This window comes from Sinohyriopsis cumingii, unplaced genomic scaffold (assembly GCF_028554795.1).
Source record: "Sinohyriopsis cumingii isolate HCF-2022 unplaced genomic scaffold, ASM2855479v2 utg003356l, whole genome shotgun sequence".
Lineage (NCBI taxonomy): Eukaryota > Metazoa > Mollusca > Bivalvia > Unionida > Unionidae > Sinohyriopsis > Sinohyriopsis cumingii.
Genome location: NW_028316466.1, coordinates 124,892 through 152,323, shown reverse-complemented (window position 1 = coordinate 152,323; position 27,432 = coordinate 124,892). Strand labels below are relative to the sequence as shown.

The 27,432-nt window shown below is 33.7% G+C and overlaps 1 protein-coding gene across 1 annotated transcript in view; it reads right to left on the bottom strand.

Moving 5' to 3' along the window:
* Positions 1-27,432, bottom strand: part of LOC149769644 (hepatocyte growth factor receptor-like) — a 167,868-nt gene that overhangs the window by 25,191 nt on the left and 115,245 nt on the right. The window contains exons 16-21 of the mRNA XM_089949788.1: positions 26,448-26,612; positions 16,895-16,988; positions 11,872-12,132; positions 6,886-7,041; positions 6,202-6,421; positions 2,183-2,305 (exon numbers count right to left, since the gene is read on the bottom strand). Of these exons, the coding sequence (XP_089805914.1) occupies positions 2,183-2,305; positions 6,202-6,421; positions 6,886-7,041; positions 11,872-12,132; positions 16,895-16,988; positions 26,448-26,612 (1,019 nt within the window). The remainder of the gene's footprint in view (positions 1-2,182; positions 2,306-6,201; positions 6,422-6,885; positions 7,042-11,871; positions 12,133-16,894; positions 16,989-26,447; positions 26,613-27,432) is intronic.

Genomic DNA, 27,432 nt, shown 5'->3' with positions numbered 1-27,432 from the left:
ATGTTAATGTATGTGTTGACAATTACAAATAATAATCTTGATCATAAGACGTCATGATGATTTTGGGTTAATTTATCATTGGCTGATGGGGTTTAGATGGTCTTAGAAGAATTAAGTAACTCCTCATTGGATGGGCTAAAACACATGAATAGGCGAATTTCGGAAAATATTGAGTAGTATGATCTGTCAGGTGAGATATGTTGCGAAAAAGAGCCGAAATATAAAGTGTACAAAAGGAAAGAACTGCTCAGTCAGATTCATTCCTATTATCATATTTCTTGCGTTTCTGTTGTTAGTCGGCAGACGTGTTTATGTTTTACTTATATATTTTTAGAGAGAAAAACATTTGTTTTGGGCAAACAGTGTCACCAAAGCAGGCTCATTTCCAATGCCAAAAATAAATGATTGCACTGACAAAAAATGGAACTGCAAAATATGTCACCAAATGTGACCATCTAAAATTATTGTAATTAATTCCACTTCATAAAAGAGCAAAAGAAATGTTGGCATTTATGACCCCAAATGGACTTTATCAGTTTAAAGTAATGTAAAGCGATACTATTCTGAACGAAAACATTCTAGCAACAGAATTACTTTATTGTCGATGTTATCATCTACGCCACCTGGGAATTTTACCTGGAATCATTGGGAATGTTTTCAATCGACTCACTTATATAAATCTGACGGCAATTTAGCTAAAAATCAATTTGGCTGTGCTTGTCTCGCATTTTTTAGGACATGTGTGAGTCACGTTGAAATTGAACCTGTATAATCATTTAACAAAATAAAAACCATACTAAACTGTGCACCAGTTCTTCAAGCAGCACATTGCACACAATTGTTTAAAATGTCTGTTGATGCAAGTGACGTGGTGGATGGTGGAGTAATTCAAGGAGATTCAAATGGTGTGAATCATCCATTGTGCCGTTTTCCTAAAAAAATGAGCAAGCTCCAAAAGTTCATTTGTGATCAGAGTTTGTTTATAGTTATGCTTATTAAATCAGATGATTTGAGAAGTTTTTAATTAAAAATATTCATTTAAATTACTAAAGTATTTGGATTAATACACTGATTTTGATTTTTGTGATTCATTCAAAGAAATTCTAGATTGCATGATTGTGTTATGTCAGGACATTCACGACTGTTGGAACTCATTTAGAACATTTCATATCGTTGGACTTGTGCGATGACACATATGATTGTTTGGAATTTAATTCACAATATTGTAAGGGTCTTTTGAAGTTTTTAAATTGCTTTTTGATTTTATTTGAGTTTGTCGGCTTCACTTTCTGTTACATATTTCAAACACTTGAGTCGTAACACTATACATACATACATACATACATACATACATACATATATACATACACGCACGCACGCACGCAATCACGCACGCACGCACACGCACACATGTGTACATACATACATACATACATACCCACACACACACATAGATACATACAGACATAGATACATACATACATACATACATACATACATATATACATACATACATACATACATACATCCCTACATACATACATACATACATACATACATATATACAAACATACATACATGCATACATACCTTCTATCTTAAAGCCTGGTTTGAAAGGATGAATTGTGTTGAAGCAGAAGAAAGTGGCAAAGAAATAAAGAACAGGCATTTTGTTTAATATAATGAAATAATCCATCCTCTCAGTCATTGTACCTTTAGATGTTATACATACATGCAATTTTAGCTAACGTGGAAATGACTGAATAACAAAATAATTAATTGCATCTTACTGAGAGGGTAGATGTTGATGCAGCTGGAAAGAATATGACTAACTAATACATATCCTAACTTGTTAGCTGTCTCTCCTTCTAATCTGTAAATTCAATCAAAACGTTATCTTCAGCATTTTTTCCTCGTCATTCTCAAGAACACTGGTATAACGGGCAAGTGACTACACGAAAACCATTGGACCCTTTGTGTACATTATGGGTTAATTGTAAGATATCAGCAAACACTCTATTTGGATGATTGTGTAAAGATCTTAACTCCAGGCCCCAATCTGAATGTGCAGCATAATATCAACAGATATAGCGCCTGCCTAGACAAGACACTCTGTTGAAGAATGGTATCTCGAGACCGGCTACTATATGCTTATATAAATATAATAATATTCAGCACAAACCTTTTCCGATAATATCTCCAAGACGCAACCGATTTCTGTTAATTATCAACTTGGCATCTTTCAGTACACTAAGTGTGCTTTTGTCAGTAACTGATCCACTTGCCCTACTGGTAACAGCATTATCTGTAAAAGTAAAACACAATTGCAAATTCTTTAATAGAAGGAGAATTCGTAATTTCTGCACCGGGACTGATGAGCTATTTTAAATAGTACATTAAAAATATTTCTTTAAGAGTGCATTTGTCAAAAAGTCCAGACATGGAATTCTATGGGTCCAAAAGTTTACATGGTTCCCTTACCGATTCGTACTGCTAACATCATTATATTGCTTTACCCCACACAGCATGTGTATATCAATCTACATTGTCCCATCACCTACAAATACTGGTAGCCTCTTATACTGCTAACCCCTAAACAACATCGGTATGTCAATTTCCAGTGTCTCACCTCGTATTCATAAGGGTAACTATACACACAGTACATTTATATCTCCACATAACATGGATATGACAATATACAGTGTCTCTGCACCAATATAAATATTTAACCTCATCATACTGCTATCCCATAAGAACATGAGTATGTCAATCTACATTGTCCCAAACCTATACGTACTGATAACCTCATAATTTTGCTGTCCCTCTAAAACATGGGTATTCTCTGTTTATTTCTCTTAAGTGGTGCCTCTGACAACATGGATATGTCCATCTACGGTATCCTCTCACCTATAAATATTGGTTACAACATGAGTATGATTGCAGGCCTGTTCAGCCCACTCTAGTGTGACCCTTATGTTCACGTATCCACCCACTCTAAAGACTTGATGACTAGCAATCTGGTTGGTCAGTCTTTAGAGTGGATATATACACGAGCTGCTTAAGTTGGCACACTTTGAGCTCATTATATTATCAGGTTATTGAGTTTGGTTTCCTTTTCTACTACCCCAAACTTTTCTGATTGACTTTGCAGACAACTAACTGATTAAAATGTTGTGGTCTGAAATGATTGTTGTCATTTTCGCATAGGACAGTATAGCTCCGAGATAGTTGTTCACAACTTTTGTCAATGCTGGGTTCATTCTGGTACCACACTTCTACCCAAAGCTCAAACAATATTCTATTGCCTGAATATATTGATATATATCATCACCACCTAACAAAACTGATGTCATGTATTGGATAGGGCCAGATGAGAATTTAAAAAATTGTTAATGTCACCCTAGCCACTGCAGTTGTCAGGAATGTCACCAGATGTGTGAACATGCTTTTAACAGACTGAGATAGGAATTCCTCCAAGATCTCTTCTCGTTAAATGTAGCAATTCTAATTTCAGTGAAGCCACTCAGTTTGCAATTTCTTAATAGAGTACTACCTACTGCTGTCACATATGTTGCTTAGGATGAGTTTGATGATCATTAACCAAATTATTGCAGAAAATGAAGAAAGTTACAAAAAGCTACGATTCTTATTTTTCTAAATATTGTATTGGAAGATTCGAAATTCTTCTTAACTTGTAAAACAACTAGAAAATACTGACCAATCAAATGACTAGTCATCTTGTGATGTGCCAAAGAGGTAAAAGGTAAGACGCAATGACTCAGAACATACAGCAGAACACATACATGTTTATAAAGAATACATGTACTAGAGCACAAAAAATGGCTGACACACAGTATGCAGAATACATAAAAAGGGTTAGCTAACACTGCCGTTTTAGAACATACATCATTCAATTACGTCTTCATTTTTTATTATGAAATTCTGATATCATATTTCACTGTTCTTAAATCTGCATAAGTACTGTCGTATATTAAAATATTCTAACATTTCTTTAAAGACAGTTATAGCTCATGAGGTACGAATAGTAGATGTTTACGTATATAGCTGCAATTTCGGGACATGAACAATGTTTTCTTTAAATAAGAGTGACTATGACCTTTGTCCTTTTGACCCTGAAATTTATAGCTTTAGTTCATCCTGATTGCAAGTCATCCACAATGGCTGGGTCCGGTCTGTGATGAATAACTAATGATGTTGTGTGAAATTAAATTTTTCATTCAACCAGTGACCTTATCCTTTGATAGTTTGACCCATGATCATGCCTGTGATAGACGCTGGTTGAGGATTATGTAGAACTAACATAATTGCATATAAGCTACATTTTTATTCTTTCAGTTACATGACTCTGATCCTTTGACCTTTTACCCTCAAATCAATACAGTACTTTTTGTACCAAGCACAAGAAAATCACAACGTTTAAAAACCAAAGATGGCACAGAACCCATGTTAGGAGGCACAAACCATGTTTCTTGTTAAAGCCAGTTACCGTGACTTTTAGCAACAAAACAGCAATCGGTTACTTTTCTACCCTAAGTGCAGGCTATCTATAAAGAGCATGGGAGCTGTGGAGCACCCGAGATATTGTGCAGAAACATTTCTTTTTGTCAACTACAGTGTCCTTGACTTTTGAAATTGTCTTAACAGAGAAAAGCAATTTTTTTACTACCTAAAAGCTGTGTTATTGTATTGACATCACTGTATTGATGGCATTACAAGTAACTGTGTCTAACCAAATTGAATAAAATGAGATAAGAAATAAAATTGATGAAAATTTGTACACAACTATAATTTTCCATTTATTGTGGTTGCAGCTATATTTTTCAATAATAAATTGAATGCTGTTTTTAAATGTTATGCAACTTCTATTTTTATTTAAGCCTACTTTTAATAAGACAAGATATGAATGCAATAGTTTTTCTTTCTGTAACTTCAAGCCAGTTCGGAAATCTAGAATTTGGTAAATGCACATGAACGGAATTGAAATGAAACAATGAAAGGAAGCGATGAATGCAAATAATCAAGATGAGAGCTGAAATGCAAACATGAATGTAATACAGATGAAATGCATAATTGAAGAAAATATCAGACTCTTCATTAATAACACAGTTTATGTTATTAGGTAAGTGAGGTCATGGAGTGCTAGTAAAATTAAATTATCATAGTCAGCATTATAAGTCTTAAAAGCTCCTAATGTCAGTGTTGTTTTTGAGAGAGTACTATATCGAGGACTTCAGTATAAAGGTGTCGTACAAATACATATTTTACCCCATGAATCACACTTACAGTGTTATAATGAGGGAGTACTGTATCGTGTACTTCATTATAAGGCAGTCTGACCAAAAATTGGTATACTCTGTGGCATCCATATACAATGACGTGAAAAGGAAATAATGCATAAATATAATTTTGATTATAATTCTTGATAAAACAAATATTTCACTGGTTTACTAAAGTTTATTAAAACAGATTTCAATAGATGCAGATAATATTGTGAATAATCGTATACATTAAAGCCCTGTCAAACCAGATACTGTTGTTTCCAGGCCTTTTCATATGATCTGTGTAATCTGAATAACTAAATCACTTAAAAGACGTAATTTGCTCATTTTATTTCAGATACTGAGGCTTTCTGGAGATTCAAGCATGGATTGACAATTATACATAGACTTCACTATTTATCAATCTATGAATAGCCTGGATTCTTGCTCATAAATACATGACAGCATCTGACACGGCTTGGCCTGGACAAGCTTTGAGACCATAACCGTCTTTTGACTAGTCCAGAATATGCAAACCACTTAGCCCCTATGAATAGCATAACTATCTTCATTACATTGTTTCGCAACAGTGAATAGAATAAATATTGTTTTACATTGTTTGGCAACCATGACTATAATATATAATTTTTTATTCCATGTTGACCTAGACTAAGATAACTACTATCTTTACATTCTTTTGCAACCATGGATATCACAAATACCTTCTTTAATTCCTTGTTGACCTATAATAGCATAAATACCAACTTTGCATTCCTCGTTGACCTAGAATAGCGTAAATACTTTCGCTAATTTCTTGTCGACCTATACTAAGATAAAAATACCTTCGCTAATTTATTTTTGACCTAGAATAGCATAAATATATCCGTTACATTCATTTTGTGACCTAGAAAAGAGTAAATACCTTCTTTACATTCCTTGGCGACCTTTGATTCCAGAACATCCATTTGTATCTGCCAATTCTTCTTCAAGTTCTTCTCACGCTTCTTGATGACTAGGAATACCACAAAGAAAATAATGACTAGGACCACAACACCCACTGTCACGCCAATTATTGTTGGGATAGGGACCTCTTGATAACGCAAATATCCAACCGGCTGCGAGAAATTACGACCAACATAGACCTGGATACAAATATCAGAAATCATCTCAAATGAAAGTGAATGATACATAGTATATTCCTTTTGCAACATTATATATGTACTGCATCAATTAAACATTTGTTCAGTTTATCGTGGCTAGAATGTCTTGAAACTACAGGTGTGCAGAACAACATATACGATATCAGATTAGATTTACACAGTGGTGCTATTGCGATATGTATTTACTGTATACATAACAAGATATTGCCTCTAAGGTTAAGTATTCTTTCAAAGTTTGGTGGTCTAATAATAAGGTAGTTTTAAGATGAGTAAAACAGATCATCAAAGGAACATGACACTGCCATTGGATTCCAATTACAACACATACTTACATGCCATGTTGTGACCAAAATTTGAACCTGAAGCTATATATGTGTTTAACCATAATAATTTCCCCATAATGAGATTGGAATCCATATACACTACCATTTCGATTAAATACGTACGATCACTTCTGGATTGGCGCTCCCCTGTAAGGATTTGGGCTGATCTTTTGGTGGTTTACAAATGACTTTGTTTGTTGCCACAGATATTTCGGTGCATAACCCATTTCCAATCTTGACTATCACATCTCGTTCATACACTCCACTCAGAGACTCGGCCTGAAATGTAGGATTCATTATAAGAAACAAGCTGATCTTCACTCACCAAGAGATCCATGTCAGCCCTGTCTTTCGCTTAAATAAGTTTAATTGACAGTGTAAATATTTCAGTTTTAATAGCATTCACATTAGTTTGCAAGTGTCTGTGATACAAATCTGACATAAAAACAAACAGTCTGTAGTTTTGGAGCAAAATATATCATTTTGGACCAACATTTCTAATTTTCAGGATGAAAATCTATAATAAAATATGGACATAAACTTAGGTGACCTTGTATCTCATTTGCTAGTAAATATTTCAGTTGTTTACTGACAATTAGACATCGATCAAGAATAATTTAATTAGTTGCGAATACGCACTTAATACTATTAATAAATACATTATTTCTCCTATAGCATTCATCCTCACATGTATATACATACATACATATACATATATATATATACATATACATATACATATACATATATATACATAAATATATATACATAAATATATATATATATACACATATATATCCATATATATATACATATATATTTATACATATATATATATACATATATATATATACATATATATATACATATATATATACATATACACATATATATATATATATATATATATATATATATATATATATATATATAAAGATATATATGATGTTATTATGTCATTGCTGAAAGCATGTACTATTCAAAGAAAAGGTAATTTTTTAATAGCCACATAAGAAGCAGGACATCGATAGAATGTTTAGTGAAAGTATCAGAAATACATCTATAAGTTCAACATTAATCATAGCTACATTGACCAAAAGCAGACCACTTAAGCAAGGATGTTAGAGTGGCAAAATAAATGGAGCATTGTTTGATGGCTTAGGGCCAGAAGACAATGGTCCTTGTACAAGTAATGGTCGTAGCATGTGACAGTTGCCTAATTAAATGTCCCCCAAAATGCCCTCCCATTTCTAAATCCTTGGCATGTTTGAGAAATATCGCATTCCCGTCTCTGTAGGGATCTGCAGCACCATTTTGCATCTGGGATTATGTTTATTGTCAACTTAGCAGACTTGTTACGGTCACAAATTGCAGAAATGCTGAAGCAAAATCTTCATGTCTGACGTTGTTATTCTAACGGTGCATGTGCAATACCATTTATGTCTTAGAATTAGGTATATGATACATCCACACTTAAAGCAAAAATACTCTAATCTTTGCAATAGTAATATCCCCATATCATATGTGCTATTTTTGGGGTGATTCTGCTAGAGACGTCAATAGATGTTACACTAGTTTTACAATAGGAAAATAACAAAGTTGTGCAGGTAAGTCTTGTGGGGAAGCCGAAGTAGCTTATTATTGTAGGGAACAGTTTTACAGGTGATCGGCAGATTTTACATACTGCCACAATTTCATAGTAAAGTTTGATTCTATGCCTTTTCATTCACTTTTTCCAAATGAAATCCCTTTTTCTGATGAACAGATAACCGTTATTTGCAAATAGGTCAGTGGATTTATTTCCAAAGGATCTATAGTTTCATCCATATGCGAGACTCAGAGTAACAGATTTGTTTTTTAACATTTTTTGTTGTGCCAAAACCTAATTGGCATTTCTGAACAATTGTCAACCTGAAACACATAAATAAATTGTACTAGAAACATTTACACTTGTTTTAGACCATTTTAAAAAAAAATGTTTTATTTAATTCTAATACGTTGAAGCATGCTTACTTTGTACTGCAATATTTAGATACTTTCTCACGTTACTGGGGTTTACTTAGAATGGGAAATATGTTTGTTTACCATTTGGGCTTACCGCTGCTTCAACAGTATTGACTAAGATCCTTAAACCCGTGGTTCGGAAAACAAAGCATTGGGTGTTCTTACTTTATTTATAACTCATTAATGTTTTAAGGTGGCAGTCAGTGTTCACAAAATGTATGAAATATATGGAAACACTTAATATTGACGTTTCACAACAAATGTGAAAAGGTTGGTGCTTGTTCCATCTAGCAGGTTTGTCTCTATTGGTTTTACAGTGGACTCCATGCAGCTTAAGGATTTTCTTACTGAAGAGAAAGTGGAAAAAATGTATTAGCTCGCCAAGAAACATTCTGATAAAATAAATATGTTATAGTAGGGGAGTTGGCAGCATTTAACTGTATGCTCACAAGTGTCATTGATGCAATCCTGGAATCCCACTACGCGTGTATGGAACATATTTTAATGATATAATACAACATTCTAAACATACTAACCAGGAACGGTGGTATCTTATTGTTGCAGACAAGAATGGAACATTTATCAGATAAGAAATGATTGCTGAAACTATTTAAAGTGATGCAGTCTCTTTAGAATAGGAGCGTATGATATTTGTTCAGAAAGGTGAATATCTAGTAGAGGGACACAGATTGAGTCTAACCTTCCAATAAATCACTAGATAGTTAGCTAGGCAGATCTGAGAATGGTGCTTGAAACTGTATATATTTATATCCGTAGTCTATACTGCTGGTAAACATAAAAGACTGAAAGATATTTGTTGCTAATCTTTCTCACAGAATCAATGCTAAAGAGAGGAATGTTTCAAAACTGTACAAAGAGATTTGCAACCAGATTAAACCATCAATCAAGGAAGTTCATGTGATGGTTTCCAAAGCCAGGTCTTTTAAAATGTATGCCTTTCCTTTCTCATGGCCTGGGTCGATCCGTACATTTTCCTCCTTTAATTGGCAAACTATTTATTAAATGGTTACTGATAATGTTACTAAACCACTTTGCGTGTTGTACAGTGGGCATAGCAGTTCTGGTATCCCTTAGTCTTGTCATGCTTTATTTCTCTTTCCATTAGACTTGCAAGACACAAAAACTACTGACACTTCCACCCATTGATCAATTTCATCCGCTAGGACAGACCCTCTCCTTAGTCACAATGACTATATCATGAGATTGCTTCAAAATAAGGAATTCTGATAAAGCTGTTATGTCATTATCAATTAATCCCTTTTGTGTCCCTGAGGTAACAATACCTTCATTCTTAGAATCTTTGGTAATAATACGTTTCATAATGTCATCATTACTCACAAGAAAATGTTCCTGCAAACGATTGACACTTCAAATGTAAACCCAGACTTTGAATACTTGTGCATTCGTTATCCTTTAGAAATATATACCAGTTTATTAACGATTAAACAGGTTACTCTCCTGTTTTTATCTACGGTTCGTTGAATAAATAGTTTAATATATTATCTAAAATGACTGGTAGCAGCGATAAAGTATTTTCAGATTTTGTCATTTGCTGGCAATTTCAGGACAAGCTGAGGGTTTTCATCTAGAACTAATTAATTATAATAATAAGAAGCTGTATGAAAGATTGATAGATGGCTGAAACAGTTTTAGTACAATCGGGACATGATACATTAAATTCACGACATATTTTTACATAACTGCTGTTGCATCAGCTGTTTTCAAAGAAGGCTGTTCCTTGCAAATAATCTTAATAACAGAAGATTTGACATAAGCTAAGACTTTTCACAAGTTTGATCTAAGTAATATTCATAAAAATAACAAGGGATTTGCAAAAACAATTACTTGCGATAAATAACTAGAACTTGTTTGTCTTCACTGTTTAAGGAACTATGTGACAGGGAAGGAAAGAATCGTATGAAATGATAGTATTAGCTCTGTTGCACATTTATAGGTTAACTAATGTTAAACAGTTCTAGTACATTTTCTCGTTTTAAGACTACCACATCTTTTCTTGACTTTCTTTAAGGGGATTGTGTATACCTGTGATGGCGAAAATAATCGACCTCTCATCAAGGCATTTATGAAGAATGAGGGCATTATTGAAGTAAAGCAGGAGGCGGAAACATATAAACACCAAACGTCTTTTGTTAGAACAGTAAAAAGGACTTTGCAGAAACAATTATTACTTGCAATACATAATATACAATAAAATATTTTGACTATACATTCTCTTCTTTCATACACGGTGATGAAATCCAAGTACTTCTGTATTGTATACTTTCACGAACGAAACTGTTATAGCTGAGACTAATTGGATATTATTAAGATGACGATTCAAACACATAAAGTCATATCTTTAAAGCAGGTATGGCTGCATTTTGCAGGTGGATTGACAGGTACAAATAAAACGATCACATAAGCATTGTTTTTGTGTTTTTTTTTACCGCGCATGCAGATATAGTAAATTTTGCATGTTTTACCACAGTGCTAACATATTATTGTATGTGCCAAGTTTGTTGCTGTATCAATGTTATTCTCCTTCTTATGCTTTAGCACGATAAAGCAAGAAAATTAATATTTTCTGGACTGTAAAGAAGATCGTTATTCTAGTCATCTGAAAACAAAACGAAATTCAATCACCATTCTTAGAAGTGAGATCCATTGTAAGAGTGTCATAACTAACATATTTGCATAGCTTGCATATTAACAACCAACACCATGTATTACCAATCGATATCAAATAAACGAATATAGAACTATTACCAACCAACGTCAATAAGTCGGACATAAATATTACCAAAAATCAAATAAACAAACACATAAATAGTTACTACCAACATAAAATAAACAATTATTACAAATCAGCATGAAATAAGCAAACATAAATATTAACCATCACCATATAAAACATAAACACATGGACATTACCAATCACGTCAAATAATGAAACACACATATATTAGAAGCCAACATCAAATAAACTTTAAAAGGATTAAATAAACATGGATGGACACACAAGGGTGACGCTATAAATCACTGCAACATTTGTGGTGAAGCAAAAAATGATCAAAGTATACTTACATAGATTGTTAAAACATTATTTGGTTCATACTGGTAGATCTTGTCCAAATTGCTCGTAAGTGGTTGAAAAATTGGGTCATGTACGATATTGAAGATTCCTTTGTTTTTCCCTGTTAGATTTAAAACTTCTGTGACATTGTCCAAAATAAATCCATAGCTGTACAATTCTTCTGTGCTTAGGCTGGTGTTGTCGCCTCTTTTACCGGCCTTCATTTGCGGGGAATAGCAACTCATGAAAGTTGCATTCTTAGTCGTACAGTCCTGTGACACCAAGAAAAAAGTTTCATGGCACACTTTTATTTTAACTTGTGAAGCTTTGTATAATACAATATATATGTTGGAAGTTTTTTTCTCGGATTATTTTCATAATGATCGTTATGAATTAAAATAAAACAATCATGAACGTGTAATCAGGCAAAATATAATATATTTGACATACAGCAAAGTTCCAAGAGACTACACAAATCATGAAAAATCTAACCAAACAGAAGTACAGAGATATCCATATATAAAGAAAAACAAATGTAAAGAAGAAACAAACATTCAGAAATTCGTAATGTTTAACCACTCACAATAATTGATCAGTATTTTATGTGCCTAGTCTTCATGTGTTAGTTGCTTGTTGATTCTATTTCATGATAAAAAATTGGAATACAAAATCTGAAAATGTCCAACTGGCAGACAATTGCATCACATTATATTTAAATGCCTGCAATCACTATCCTTAAGAAATGATTGTGTGTTTCTTTTTTTCTACATTCCTAGATTCTCATGGTTAATAATTATGATAGACATTTGTGGAAACCTAAATGATACAATGTATATACCGCGTATTATGGAAATCAAGAATTGCTCGATGTTACAATTGTGTTACTTTCTGAAAGGACTTTCCAGTAATTAAAGATGTGACAATTTCTTCTTTAAAATGCTGATCGCTGGAATCATATCTGATATTCTAGATATTATGATTTTCTAATTAGCAAGTTAGCAAATGACCATATTAGACATAATATTGTCACAATTTTCGTTTTGTACCAAATAAACATTCTGAGAAGCCTGTTGGTGAAAATTCTTTTCCGATATTGCCATCAATTAGAGGTACGAGATATTTCTAGTATAACGGTTTACTGTGATATAGCATTCCGTTGGTACGAATCGTGGTACTTTTTCACTGTACCGGCGTGTTTATATTCTTTGTTTGTATAGAATGTATCGATATTGATGAGCAATCTTGTCATGATTATAACGATATTAATAGTGTGTTTTCATCATTATTGACTCATTAGTTCAAAAAAGTAACTTTTTATACAACACGGTTTTCCTGCTACTAATTATCTGGACTATTACAAATATAATTACATTTATTATTTACTTTAATCACATGTTTGACATGTATCATGTATGCCATCACTGTGGTATGAAAGGCAATATCCGCCGAAAGTATAAAATTCAAACCAAATACGTTAAAACACTGATATTAAACAATTATGTCTTATCATAAATAAAACCAATTAACATTCAGACAATGAATCGATAATAACCTATCAAAAACAAACGATGTACAGAAGAAACAGGCAAATATAGAAAGCAAATAAAACAATGATAACGCCAAACGAAAAAACAGAATCTACAATAAAAAAATCAATACTCATGTAAAACAAAGGATGCACAAACGAAACATACAAATGTCAAAATCAACAAAAAAAAAAAAACACAAATAAAACAAGCAAGCGCAAAATGAAATTAACGTTTAAGTGAAGCAAAGATAAGCATGGCTACAGTAAGGTAAAATGGAACAACGCTGCAACAGAAAATGTAAAGAAGCACACATATAATCAACACCCATGATAAAACAATATTGAGAACTGTGCAAAACACGATAGGCAAATTATCAACCTTATGAAACGAATGGAGGCATTCCTGCATTGTATGGAGGTGGGGTTATATTTATTGAACCAATAGTGCCAAACATGAAAACGGCTGTCAGATGATACAACATTATATAACTAAAGTTGTAAGGTGTTAACTGGTCCCACGATTTCTGTTCGCCATCTGGTAACACTGCTATTAAAGAAACAGTTGTTTAGATTCGTATGACCGTGCAACCATTTTGCCTACGTCATGAAAGTTATGATCACTTGAAATTTCCTTTTTACCACAAAGATAACATTTGAAATATATTCAAGCCGACGGAAATAAATACAGATGAAAGACTTGGTATACAATCTTCACTAAATAAAGAGGTGTATGTTCACCAATATCGTAAGATTTCCTAGTAAAAATAGTATTAAGGCTAGAATACAGAGTAAGAACCATTATCGAAGACAGAAAATGCTACATTCCGTCTATCTCTCCCATAAAGGTTTCCGGATTCAATGACACCATGCCTAAACTACACAACATTCCCTTTACACAATCGATAGTAGTATATTTTAAGGTTCTAATAAATTAGATTGAATTATTTAAGCATGGAAAATAAACACGTTAAAATAAAGCTGCTTACACTGAAAACACTTTGAAATAAGACTATCCTTTAAATGTTTTTGCTGATGTAAATTCGAGTGGCGGTCCTGATGTTGTCAATGGCATTGTGGTCAAAAGAGTTGGCGTAGGGCACCATTCACCTGTATTGCTATTTTAACGACTGACAACAAATTAACTGCTTTATTTAACTGCCTTAAAACGTTGGTTATATTATTTATTTACTTTCACCTGATCTGATATATTATGTTCAGTTGCTATGATCTCTTCGCTCAATACATTTAAAATTCTCCCACAATTCACGGGTGCCCTCAGTTCTTCATAAAGTTGATCATATCAAATTACTTATTTCGTATTCTTATAAATAGTCTGACGTTACATTTTTAGGTCCGAGTAAACAGTAACCCAAGAAAGAGTTATAATAACAAGCATTGATAAAATATAACAAATAATTTATTTCCTTGGAAAATACTGTAAAAATGAAAAAACATAATACCTTACGGTTTCCAGAATCAAATCAATAATTTATACAAGAATAAACCACCAATAAAATTTTTGATGTTATAACATTGAAATGTTCTAATGATTCCAAGTTCGAGTCTCGACGAAGAATCCAACATGGAAGGCGATGACGTATGCTGTAGCCTGTACTGTTTTGACGTCCACAGTTCTTTGTACAAGCACAATAATTTATCTTCCGGTCTTGGAGATCCAAACAGAATTTTCAATAATTATCCTTGTTCAAAATTTATGTATGAATACAATAATATTTCCAGAGAAACTAATTAATTAACTAAGAACTCAAAATTAAAAAGTTCATTTCTGGTCACAACAGAATCAAACAACTGACATCAAGTGTTTCCAGGACCAGGACCCTGAAATCTCTCTTTCTCTAAACAACACTATTACTACTAAGCATTTCGCAATTTCGTAAAAGCCTAATTGCGAAAAATATTGCGAATTACATGATGACGTGATCTTGTTTACATGTACAAATCCTGTATGTCCTTGATAAGAACCAGTCAGTTTTATCCTCAAAAAATATCGTTTACTTGACCATCAATCAAAGCCAGGAACTAAATAAAAAATATAAACAATTGTTTCTAGTATTACGTATCTAAATAAAACTCAGGACAAACTGAATTCTATGGAAAATATCAAATTCCTAGCAAACAAAATTACATTATACTGACATGTAAAAAAATAAAACGATTCCTAAATCAAAAGCAAATCAAATAAAATACAAATAAAATATAAATTAAATCAAAAATATGTAACAATAGGCTCCCTAATGTCAGGATGATGTCTTTCCCGGTATTAACTACAGTGATAGCTTAATCACCCCACTTTAGTTACAACCTTAGATTGCAACTTATACAACAATCAACATACATATATCAAACTCATATACCATATGCTACTCACATTGAAATACCGGGGTGGACTGGCATTGTGATTATCTATTGAGCTGAAATATGTTATGTTCCTTAGTCTCAAGATGTTTCATACTTTTGTCGCAATATAACATAATGGATATAGCATGGTGTTTGCTTGCTATAATATAATGGATATAACATGGTGTTTGTTTGCTATCGTATTATTAACATAGCATGGTGTTCGTTTGCTATAAATCAGAGCAAGATACTTTGTGCAGATGTTGAATAACGGAAACTGAACAGAAAATGTCATGCCCCTGCCTGATAACATTGAATTGTTGGACCTTAATATAATTGATGTATACAATGGTACGTGTCACGGTACGTTCCAAATTATCGTGTTATAACGCACTACAACATGTATTCTTGGTACCCAGTTCCACTTTCAATTGTGATAAAAGATTTTTCAAGATGGCTACTATGTTGAACATACCTCTTCCAGAAAATAAAACCATCTCAATATAATTTTTGTTCAGTATGAGTAGCATCAACATAATTTCTACGTTGGATGATGGGGTGGACATATTGCATTTCAAATTGGCATTGTTTTCATTTTGTCCCAATCTGACATCAAACAAATTCATTTTGCAAAATCTCATGTCAAAGTGACCGTCCATTCATGTGCAGTAATGAAAATAAGACATTCGAAATTGCACATATTTGATGTCCTGACAGCACCATTTTCATTTAAAACAAACTAAAGTTATAAGAATCGGGGAATATCTCATGATGATATGATATTCTTTTCAGCAACAATACGATTTTATATAGTGTATTGGACAGAATATTCAACCAGAACCATTCAGAGATCCTAAAGATTTTTATACAGACCCTGTGTTGAAATGATAATCCAATCATTGGTAGTAATAATAACAGTTCACAAATGGCCTCTGTGGCCATTATACATGTCTCAGCACTACCGTTTGTGCTTAAGAACACGACGAATTTGAGGCTAAGTTATGTGCTCGTGTAGTTTAGGATTAGCGATAACAAATGTGTGCTAACAAATTGTAGTATGTGACATGACGGAGTACAGTCAACAGGTTATCATATAATCTTTTATGTCATCATTTTATACTCTAGACTGGTTCATCAATACAACTTACCCCTTCATATTTCTTGTCACCATGCCAGATAACCATTTTGGGCTCCTGAATTATGTCCAGCATTTTACCTGTCACATCAATCAGAATCCCGCCACTGTAATATACACACACTCTTTAACTGGTAATCTTTATTGTCCAAATATAGCAATAAAAATCGATGATTATTTTAGCAGAATATTAGTCTGCAAAATTCATCAAAACCTCTTTGCACATTTATATGTGCTGGAATGAATGTTGCTAGACTAAATATTTTTCAATGTTTATATACACCTGTTTATATTTAATGATGATTACATCCCTGATTAATAAATACCTTCAGTATAATTATATGATATTTTCTAGTATGTGACATAACTTCCTTGATGTTAACGCTAACAATGAGGTAGTATTTATTTTATATCGCTGATATATTAGACACATGCTATCAAATAAAATAAAAAAATAAAGAAAAAACATCACTTCAAAGCTAAAAATAAATGTTACATATTTTCAAACTAATAACTTGTTAATAAAGAACTTTTCAATTCAGTATGTAATTAGACCGCTCGATGGGGAATAAATGTGTGGTTTTCTGTTGCAATAGTTGATGTAATCGCATTTATATGTAATGTAAAATATCCGAAATACAGTTCAAGATGAGTAGCAGTATAGGGATGTCGAGAGACAATGGGAAATTTGATATTAGCCAATAGGTTTACATTGCAGATCACTCTGGGGACAAGGGAATTTCTTTTGTTAAAATTGTCCATACGTTTACATGGGTGGGTCACTCTCGGGATAAGGTGAATTTAAAATAGGACTGATCTTGTTCCATAAATTGTGTTTCATGGGTCACGCATTAGACAGGGAATTTAACATGGGATTTATGTTGCATCCCGAAATTGTGAGTCCGATTGGACATTTTGGGACATAAAAGTTTCATAGAATTTATATAGTCCCTAGGTTGCTCTAGAAACTGCGGTCTGATGGGTGATTCTAAAGACAAGGGTAAATTGCAATGTTAAAATTGTCAGCTACAATCCTGCACACATTTTGACAACCCAACCCATATACCTGTTATCGAGCAACTTATTTATGATTAGAAGGCAACACACCAATTATACTATACAAACATTTGCGATTTGATTTCGATACAAAAACACACACCCTACAACCCAATACCCCCATTTTTGTTACAATTCAGATACACTCCCTATTATCCATCTACAATCACACACCGTACTATACAAAAACACAGTTTGTATGACAGTAAAAACATACAAACTTTAATTCAACAAAAATGGTTGGATTGTTTATACCCAAACGCTATCATGACATACATACAAATACAGAGTCACATAAGAGTGGTAAGATTTAAAAGAAGGTGATGAAATATAAACACACACTCAAACATTATACTTCAGTGGATCACACACACTGGTAGAAAGTGTTTATAGACACTGCTCAACAATTGCACACAACACATACACGTAAAATGGTAAGGGTAATGGATTGAAAGTGTTAGGTTTTCTGAAAGGCAAAGATATACAAAACAAACACATAGCAAAATATACACAATACATAAAACACAACGTTTCGGAATATGATTAATATCCCTCATTGCTTGTGATCTGTGTCAACTTACATAGGGCCATTGGGGTTTGATAACTGGTAAGGGTCATTGTCGTTTGGTAACAAAATAAGAGGATCAACACATACCACACATCTTCACTGTTCTACTTTCCAAACTTATTTGCACTGCCAGTCCATGCCACAATATTCTCTTCAGACATTCCTGATTTTCCGCTTTGACTCTTTTGCTAAAATTGGTCATGTCCGATATTCTGGTGATGGTCCGTCATTCCTTCACATGGGCTACATAGTATGGGTTAAAATGCGTGTCGGAAATATGATTGATGGGATTAGTTTTACCCACAGCTTGTTACAGTTGCCTTGAAAACAGGTCATATCATAGAGGAATAATAGAGAGAAAGAATGATGGGTCCTGAGACCGGATCGAAAGGTATTGAAATATTCCAACAATCATAACACGTGTTAAATTTAGTCAGAGCGTGGGATCTGCCGTTCAAAAGAGAACTGATATGTGAGGTCGCTTTCATTAAATAAGTACACCAGGTTTCATACAGTTTACCCTTGTTGAATATTGGAATAGTTCATGTACAAATCATTGGCTGTACAAGAAGACAATCTATTGGGTGTGCCTGCTGTTAAAAGCTCAGATATTTGGAGCGATAGTACGTTGACTATGATAACCAATGCGCTTGCAAACATTGTTCTTGTTCTAGAATTGGATGATTACAATTTTGCTTTGGCTGATCTTCTGTCATCTCCGCAACAATGTTTGTCTGCTACTGTTCTATGAACGTCAGCACCTTCTTTAATAATAATCACTGATGGATAATTGAAGAAAGAAATAGATGAAAGCATTTGAGCATTTGTTGCAAAAATAGAAAGAAGCAGAATAAACGTTTATTCAACAAGAGCTAGAAAAGGAAAGAGGACGGCAATGACAAGAACATAGGAAAACATTGTACTGTGAAGAAAAGGAAGGGATTCAAAATTGAATGGTAAGTTTGTTACAATAAATTTTGAAGAAGTTTAAATATCTGTGACAAATGTACTACACATATGTAACACAACCTAAAAGTAATGGAACTTTTACATACCAAGATTCCTAATCATTCCATCGCTACATAGACTTCTCGGTCACCGAGTTGCCAGCAGCAGCAGTTACAACCATTACCGACACAGCATTATAGGCAGCAACATGAGGAGTACAACAATTCAGTGATTGCAAAATCAAGTAGATTTTAAATCTCTTCCAATGATTATGTGGTGTGTATATGTATGATAGTGTGTAAATATCGCATCCATACTATCAAAACAATTTGAGACACGGAGGCACGTTTCTTACTTGGGTACATTCTTGCTGAATTAGTATCACAGTGACATTTCGTAACACATAGCAAAGATCCATTTTCTTCTTTTTTCTTTCACATTCTGTCCTTTTTAGAATGTCTTTACTGGCATGAATTCGTCTTCATCGTCTTATATTGTTCTTGCCTATTTTAAAACTTGTTGATGCGTGTGTGCTGTGTAGTAGCACACGGAGATAATGTTTACACAGAGAGATGCACAAAGTGACTTACAAAGAATTTTGAAATATGGCTTACATATGAAAGCAAAATCTTTAAATGTTTATTGTCTTAATTCTTGTACACTCAAACACAAACATGATTGTTTGATTACTGTTCTTAAAAACAACAATATTAGTATCAGATTAAAAATATTTCATGTGACTTTGATGGTAATCTCAGAATTTTCAGTACCATTATCGTCCGATCTGAAAGTGATTGACGAGGTGTTAGGTTATCACAGATCCGAGGAGTTTTATCTTTGTCATCAATCTACAATGCAATTGACATACACATGACATCGACAAAGTCAAGGCGAATCTGTTTCGTTTGTTGGAGATCGTCCATGCAAAGATGATGGAATAGTATCTGACTGGTGGAGCAACAAGTTTACATAAGAAAACGAAAAGTCCTAAGAAGAAAAATGAAAAGTAGAAAACATCTTCCAAGAAAGTGAGATCCTGTCGCTTTAATAGATATATCCCACAAAAAACAATCCGTTCGGTAATGGTACCTCTTCCAGTTAGATCCACTTCTACTTTTCGCCATTCACGATGATTCCTGTCAAACCTGATTTAAGATCCGTGTTTCATAATTTGATGACAAAATGGAAACAAACTTCCAAATGAGCTTATATTTCAGCAACGATGCGTTCTTCTACTGCTTCGTCGACTGCTGCTTGTCTCTCAAAATATACAAAGCACAGGAACAAGTGTTCCAAATTTACTGCACGTAATCCGTTTCAAATCCATCGTCGAGAGCGGCCACAAATGAAGGTATACGATGTGTTGAAACTCAATGGCTATTAATTCGAGCATGAACAATAATGTAATAAATGATTCGCTTTAGTGTCATGCTTTTGAGGCAAACAATGTCACTAAGAAGTGCACACAACCACTCTCCTAAACCTCCGAAGACACATCTTTATTATCTCCTCTGTTAGATAAATATTGTGATATCTTGGCAGTACAGACATAATGGAATCCTTCGAGTCTTCAACAAATCTTTTACAAACACCCAAATAAATCATCGATAACGTGTGCGAATGTTGTTTCTTTGTTTAGAAGGAGTGGTATGTTTGTTCAAGATTCCGAAACAACGGTTAGGAAAGCAAATTCTTAAGCTAATTATGTTTCTCAAAAAAAACTAATATGATCACATTAACTTTATCTATATCAGCTTCTTACCTCTCGAACCCAGGAGTTTTGAAAAGACAATGATTCGTTTTTTCAGTCTATGTTAATGACTCTTGCCAATTATCTACCTTGCTACCACCAGTTGTCGCTAGTGTTATTGCTGCGCAATAAAAAACATAATTTAATGATAAATTTGCTTTCTGCTTCAAATACATTCCTAGATCAAATTCTCATTACGAGAACTGCTCATAGTAGGAGGGTATGCTGACCATCTTACATAATCCGCGAGTATTCCTCTAAGGAAGAAAGTTGGATTCCCTTTTTAAATGCTAACCCGCTCTCCCACCTCAAGCAACGCTGCATTGGGTCACATAAACAGTGACTGTACAATTAGGTTAGGAATGGAATTACTGAAATCTTCTTAGCATCCATAATTCACTGACAAATCCAACAAAGGTAAGAGTTGTGCTGGTTTGGGTGGGTTTGGTGGTCGCATCCAGGGTTTTTGTAAATTTTCGAGGTAAAAACTGGTTCATCCTGCAAGTCCGCATATAGCGGCTGTGATGTCTTGTTACTGCGGACTTCAACAATGGTATCGTGCTGCTAAAACGATCCTTCGAAGTGTATGTTTTGCAAGAGTGGAACAAAGATTACAAGAATAATTAAGTGCACGTTACACAAACCCTTTCAATAAAATTTTCCTTGAAATGAGACCAGAGACACTGCCATCGATCATCAATGACAATCGGATTCATCTTATGTCACTAATTTGGCAGGGGCTAACTGTGATTACAAATATTGCTTTTATATTATCGACGTGTAATAATAATAATTTGACTTCTAAAACAACCGGAGAGTTAATGACAGCTTTAAACGCAACTTTCAATTATCTTTAGTTTTTCCCTTATCTTCTAAAACATGTTAAGAAACATTGCGAGATTTGAAACTAATTTTAGAACGATATTTAAACATCCTTATCAGGTAAACAGAAATAGGCACCGAATTTTGAAAAGAAGCTTTTAAGAAGAAATATAGAAATACACTAAACGTTTCACTACTTATATATTGAAACAAAACTAAGTGTCTTAGAAGTTTGAGTACATAGAAAGAATGTATTTGGAAATAGTTTACACATCAGCGCACACTTAAATACATCTACATGTTACCAACACTTGTTAAAGCGTAGAATCAATTGTATCATCATTGCATTTGACATAAACACAATGAAATAAAAAGACCCATGAGCATGATAAGATGGTGTTTAATCGATTGTTTGGAGCTACACATACACCTAAGAGAAAGAATTGATACAAACCGGACTTTAGGTTCGCACAGGAAACACCAACTGCAATTTTGACCAAGATACTTTACTTAACACAACGTGCTTAATGTCACTGTAGTATTGTGTGGACGTGGTCGCCCTGTCCGTAAATTGGAAGGCAAGAACTGTGGAGTGTTAAAAGTAATGTATCATGCCTTTATAATTCGTCTCTTCAAGAACTAAACAAACAATCTATGTTGGTGTGATATAGAGAAGGTTTCGCTATATTAGTGGTTTCTTTTGGCCAAATATTTGTGGAGGATTGTGACAGCAACAACGCAAATGACCGAAAAAGCACCAACAACAACAATGTTAGCCTTGCTGCCAACGCTGGTCAACACAACAATTATTCCAGTCACAACAACAGCAACCATATTTTCAAACATTTGGATATTCATTTTCTTTTAGCATCAGTTGGTTTACCGTAAACCGAAATCATCATACTATGAAGGGCTCATTTGATTGAACTTTGCCGACGGACATTCATATCGATGTGTTTCTTTTCTGCTTTACGACCAAAAATCATCCCAAGCTATAATACTGGATTATGGAGTTGATTGGAAAGGTGTTGTGGTACAAATCATTCATCCTACTCAAGCTCTGAAGAATAGCTACAATCAAAACGATTTAATTGTGGATGTCCTGAACAAACAATTTCACAAACTCTTGGACAAAATGATTCTGGTTAGTATTACCAACCAATCATCCAATGGAGTCATATACCATAATAATTCTTATGAGGTATTATTTTAATAGTCAGCATTAACAAAACAATTGCATATAACTGAAACGATCAGATTGGTCCATGAGAAAGCTAGCAAAATTGTACTGATTGAGTGCCAAAGATGCTCATCGTCCTAAGAAGCATTTTCTGATAGCAAAATAATTCAGATTCTTGTTGTTTTGGTTGGTTTCTTATTCTGGGTGGGATTCACATCAGAACACTTTTGACGATGATATAACTACAATGTTTAATAAAGGATGACTTGAATGAGCAATTAATTATGAATATGTGCGTGTATATGTGCGTGTATATATATATATATATATATATATATATATATATATATATATATATATATATATATATATATATATATATATATATATATATATATATATATATATATATATATATAATCTAAATATTGGATTTAATTAACATAAGAACGCACAGACTTAATGATAAAAATGCAAATAAATTATTTTAACAAATACAAAGACAAGGGGTGAATGGTCCACAACGATTTGACAATGAAACGATGGATATAGTTTACTCAGGTAGCAAGCGATTTCGAATTTTACTCATGCAGTAAAATCAGTTTACTCAGGTAGTGAAATTATGGTGATTAAAAGAGGGACATATATATAACGTATCTTTACAGTCCCGCAAAAATACACTGGGTTTTACGAACCCCAAAATCAGCTCACGACTAACATTACTTGTAAGGAATACACTCCGTCATCAGTACACTTTATTTCAGCTCCATGGCTGCTACAGTTCAGCTTCACAGCTGCTACGATTAATTTCTGTGGTTGGCTTTACAGCTTGCAACACGTCGACCCGGATCACATAACTTGGAACGATCGGGTCACTCTGGTTACTCTATACACCCTAGATATTTTGGACACTCCAGACATTAGACCCTCCGGACACTTCGGACATTATAACATCCGGATACCATGTACATTAGACACTCCTAACATCCCAGACATTAGACAGCTGAAAATATATCCAATACTGTGTACTATACATGACACGAGCATAATAACGTAATGACGTTATACACGGTAAGTTATATAAATTACATTATCAGCACACTTATTTCAAAATGACAGGTTCACAAAAATAAGAATCCTACTATATTAAACAGTCTTAAAAATGTAGCTTTAAATTACTAGTATAAATCCCTTGCAACGTCGAAAACAAGAATATAAATAGGTGCATTATACTGCGTACACTAAAGTTACATACCAAACATACAAAAGTTAACCTGGTAATTCAGTAGTTATAACTTATAGACTAGAAATTAGTAAACTTACATACCTCTACAACTGAAATATGCACGTCTTTAAAGCACACTGCTGGCTGTCAAGACAATCCGTATTGTAAAGAGATTTTCGTACGGTGAGCTATTTATACACAGACATAGCCTATGCATTATAGGCATTCAGTTCGTCCAATTGAGAGCAATTCGTACGTGTGGCATGGGGTGAACCGATCTCACTATTTTTAAGCATGACACAATATACATAAATGGCCATCGGGTATCGTTGTACACACACAAAAATGCGAAACCGGAGTACATATATTTAATAAATAAAATAATGTAATTCCGGACAGTGGATACATTACTTTCACTCTGTTGAAGGATATTCACACGAATGGTCATGTTGAATTTAATGAAAGAAAGAGTTTATTTTTTGTTAACTCGGATGTGGTCAAGTAAAACATTATTGAAAACACAACAGTTCCTTACTCGGAGCCATTCATATAAATGTGAATTATGTCATTGCTACTTGCAAGGAAGGTGGGAGCGTATAACATGTGTATCATGCATTTGTACATTATCCTTATTTTCCTATCAGGAAATTAGTACTCCTGATCTTGTATAAACTTGTCTCTGCAGGTAATTTCATGTTGAAACTACATATATGGAAACGTTTCGTAAGCGAATTGTAAAATGTATCCTGTGTACCATGGAGCCGTTCTATAACTAGGACATAGTTTATAATGTATGCTAATTCAGGTTTTAGTATTGTAACACCCATCCTAAAACTGATAGCGATTTGAGAATTGCATGCTTTAAATGATGCAGTTTTGATACAGTGACATTATGTTCTCATGGACAACCACTGTACAAAACAAACCTTCATGAGAATATGAAATAATGTATTTGCTTGAAACTGGATGAGACATTTTGCTCGCTCACTTCTAACCAAGGCATCAATTCCTCTTCTGTGACACAGCTATGATGAAACAGAATGTTAAGTCGATGTCCCTTCAGAGCTCATAAACATGTTCAGGAAAAGAACGGGGAAAGAAGAAGAAAGACTGGATTCCATGATACGTGGGTAATACTTTCTGTATTTTCTTCATTAATGAAATCTTCGATATCACAACATTTAGTAACTTGTTTTGGTCGTGAGAAGTCTAGAAACAATGAGTACATATAAAGATAGGTTTGTGAATATTATGGCTAAGTCTCTTCTTTAACATCGAAAACATGATGTTATTAATTGTAAAGTGACAGTGCCTTAGAGTTTGAGTCCTCAACATTTGCAACTTGTAAATATGTTCATGTTTAATATGTTGTTAGTCTATGACTGGGGATATAATTATGGATATAATAATTTTTTCAGTGAACCTAACCAATCATTGTTTAAAAAAGGTATCTTTGTCTATGTTTAAGTATTTGTTTTTTCGTCTTTTTCTTTACCGATCTAAAACTAAAAAATCATCTTCCATTATAAAAGGTGTGTTTGTTGGCTAAGCTGTGTGTTTGTGTTGGTAAATGTATCCACAGCCACTCCCTCACCCATGTATAAACATGTATACAAACCTAAACCAACAATTTTAACATTGTATTCTCCCTTGTTTGCAGAGTGACCCATCTGATCTCAATTTCAAAGGCAGTTTAGGGGAAAGTAAATCTTAATTTTTCCTTGTACCCAGAATTACCTTCCAATGAAAAAAAATGTGTACTTCTAACATAGGACTTCCACTTTTCCCGATTGCGACCAAGAGTATACAATTATGGGCTAATGTTATTTTCTCATCGTCCCATACAACTACTACGATCCCCATCCCTGGGAGGTAATTATGTTTTAGATTCTCCCAGTAAAGTGTTTATATTTTCAACAGGTAGCAGTGGACATTAAATATAGGAATTCTTTCAAGATGTTCATGACGGCAAGAGAGCAATGAAAGAAGGGAAAATGGACAATATGATGCTAATTACCTGACAATAGCTACTTTTGGGTCAGTTTTGATAATGGTGGGATCGGTGGTGTACTCGTAAGTGATTTCGCTTTTCATCATCTGATTGTCAAACTGTGCACCGAGTTCCTCCACCTTTATGTCAGATGCCATGCTGGTGACACATGTGAGCATTGTGCTATTGAAACTGAAATCAATTCATGCACATATAGTTAACACACAGTCAAAGTTGACTAAAAGCACTTCTGACAAAAACTAACTAGAAAGAGAAGCATAAAGAAATATTCAGACAGACTTTATGAAAGTCATTTTGAAATCGAAGGTCAGTTTACTAAATTTAAAGAAGGCTGCTTCTTAAGGCTAGTTAGACGACATTACTCAAAATCCCACTACATGACAAGTAAAACCACAAGAAAAACAGGGTAATCTCGAACGGACTATTGCTCTACTCGGTGAAAAGAATTTACACGATTTAAAGGCAAGACCATTTCTGCATTTAAAATGCTCAATGTTGAAACGTTCCCTAATATTTTTAAACAATAGCAAGGTTATTAAATTAGCTAATCTGGTGAATATACTGGATGTCAGATTGACACAATTTTCATTTTGAAACAAGTACATGCATTTGAGATCTTTTAGTGAGAACGGGATATAAGTATGACACAGCATTTAGAGGAATAGACAAAAGAAATTTCTAAGATTCCCATAACGATAACCATATTTAATGTATGAATGACACTTTCTTATTTAAAAAAGCAAATAGTTATATGTAATAGGACAACAACTGGTTAAATGGCTAAGTTGATATATAATCAATGTTTAAGGAGAACATATAATATTGTTTTCAAAGTGGTATCGTAGTGGCCATATTGAAGACAAATTTGCCTTTACATTCATTTGGTAACAAGTCAACACTTTAAGAACTCTTGCCAAGATGGTCGACATATTGCATGTCAGATCGGCATCATTTACCTTAGAACCAACAAAATATTATAAAAAATATTCTG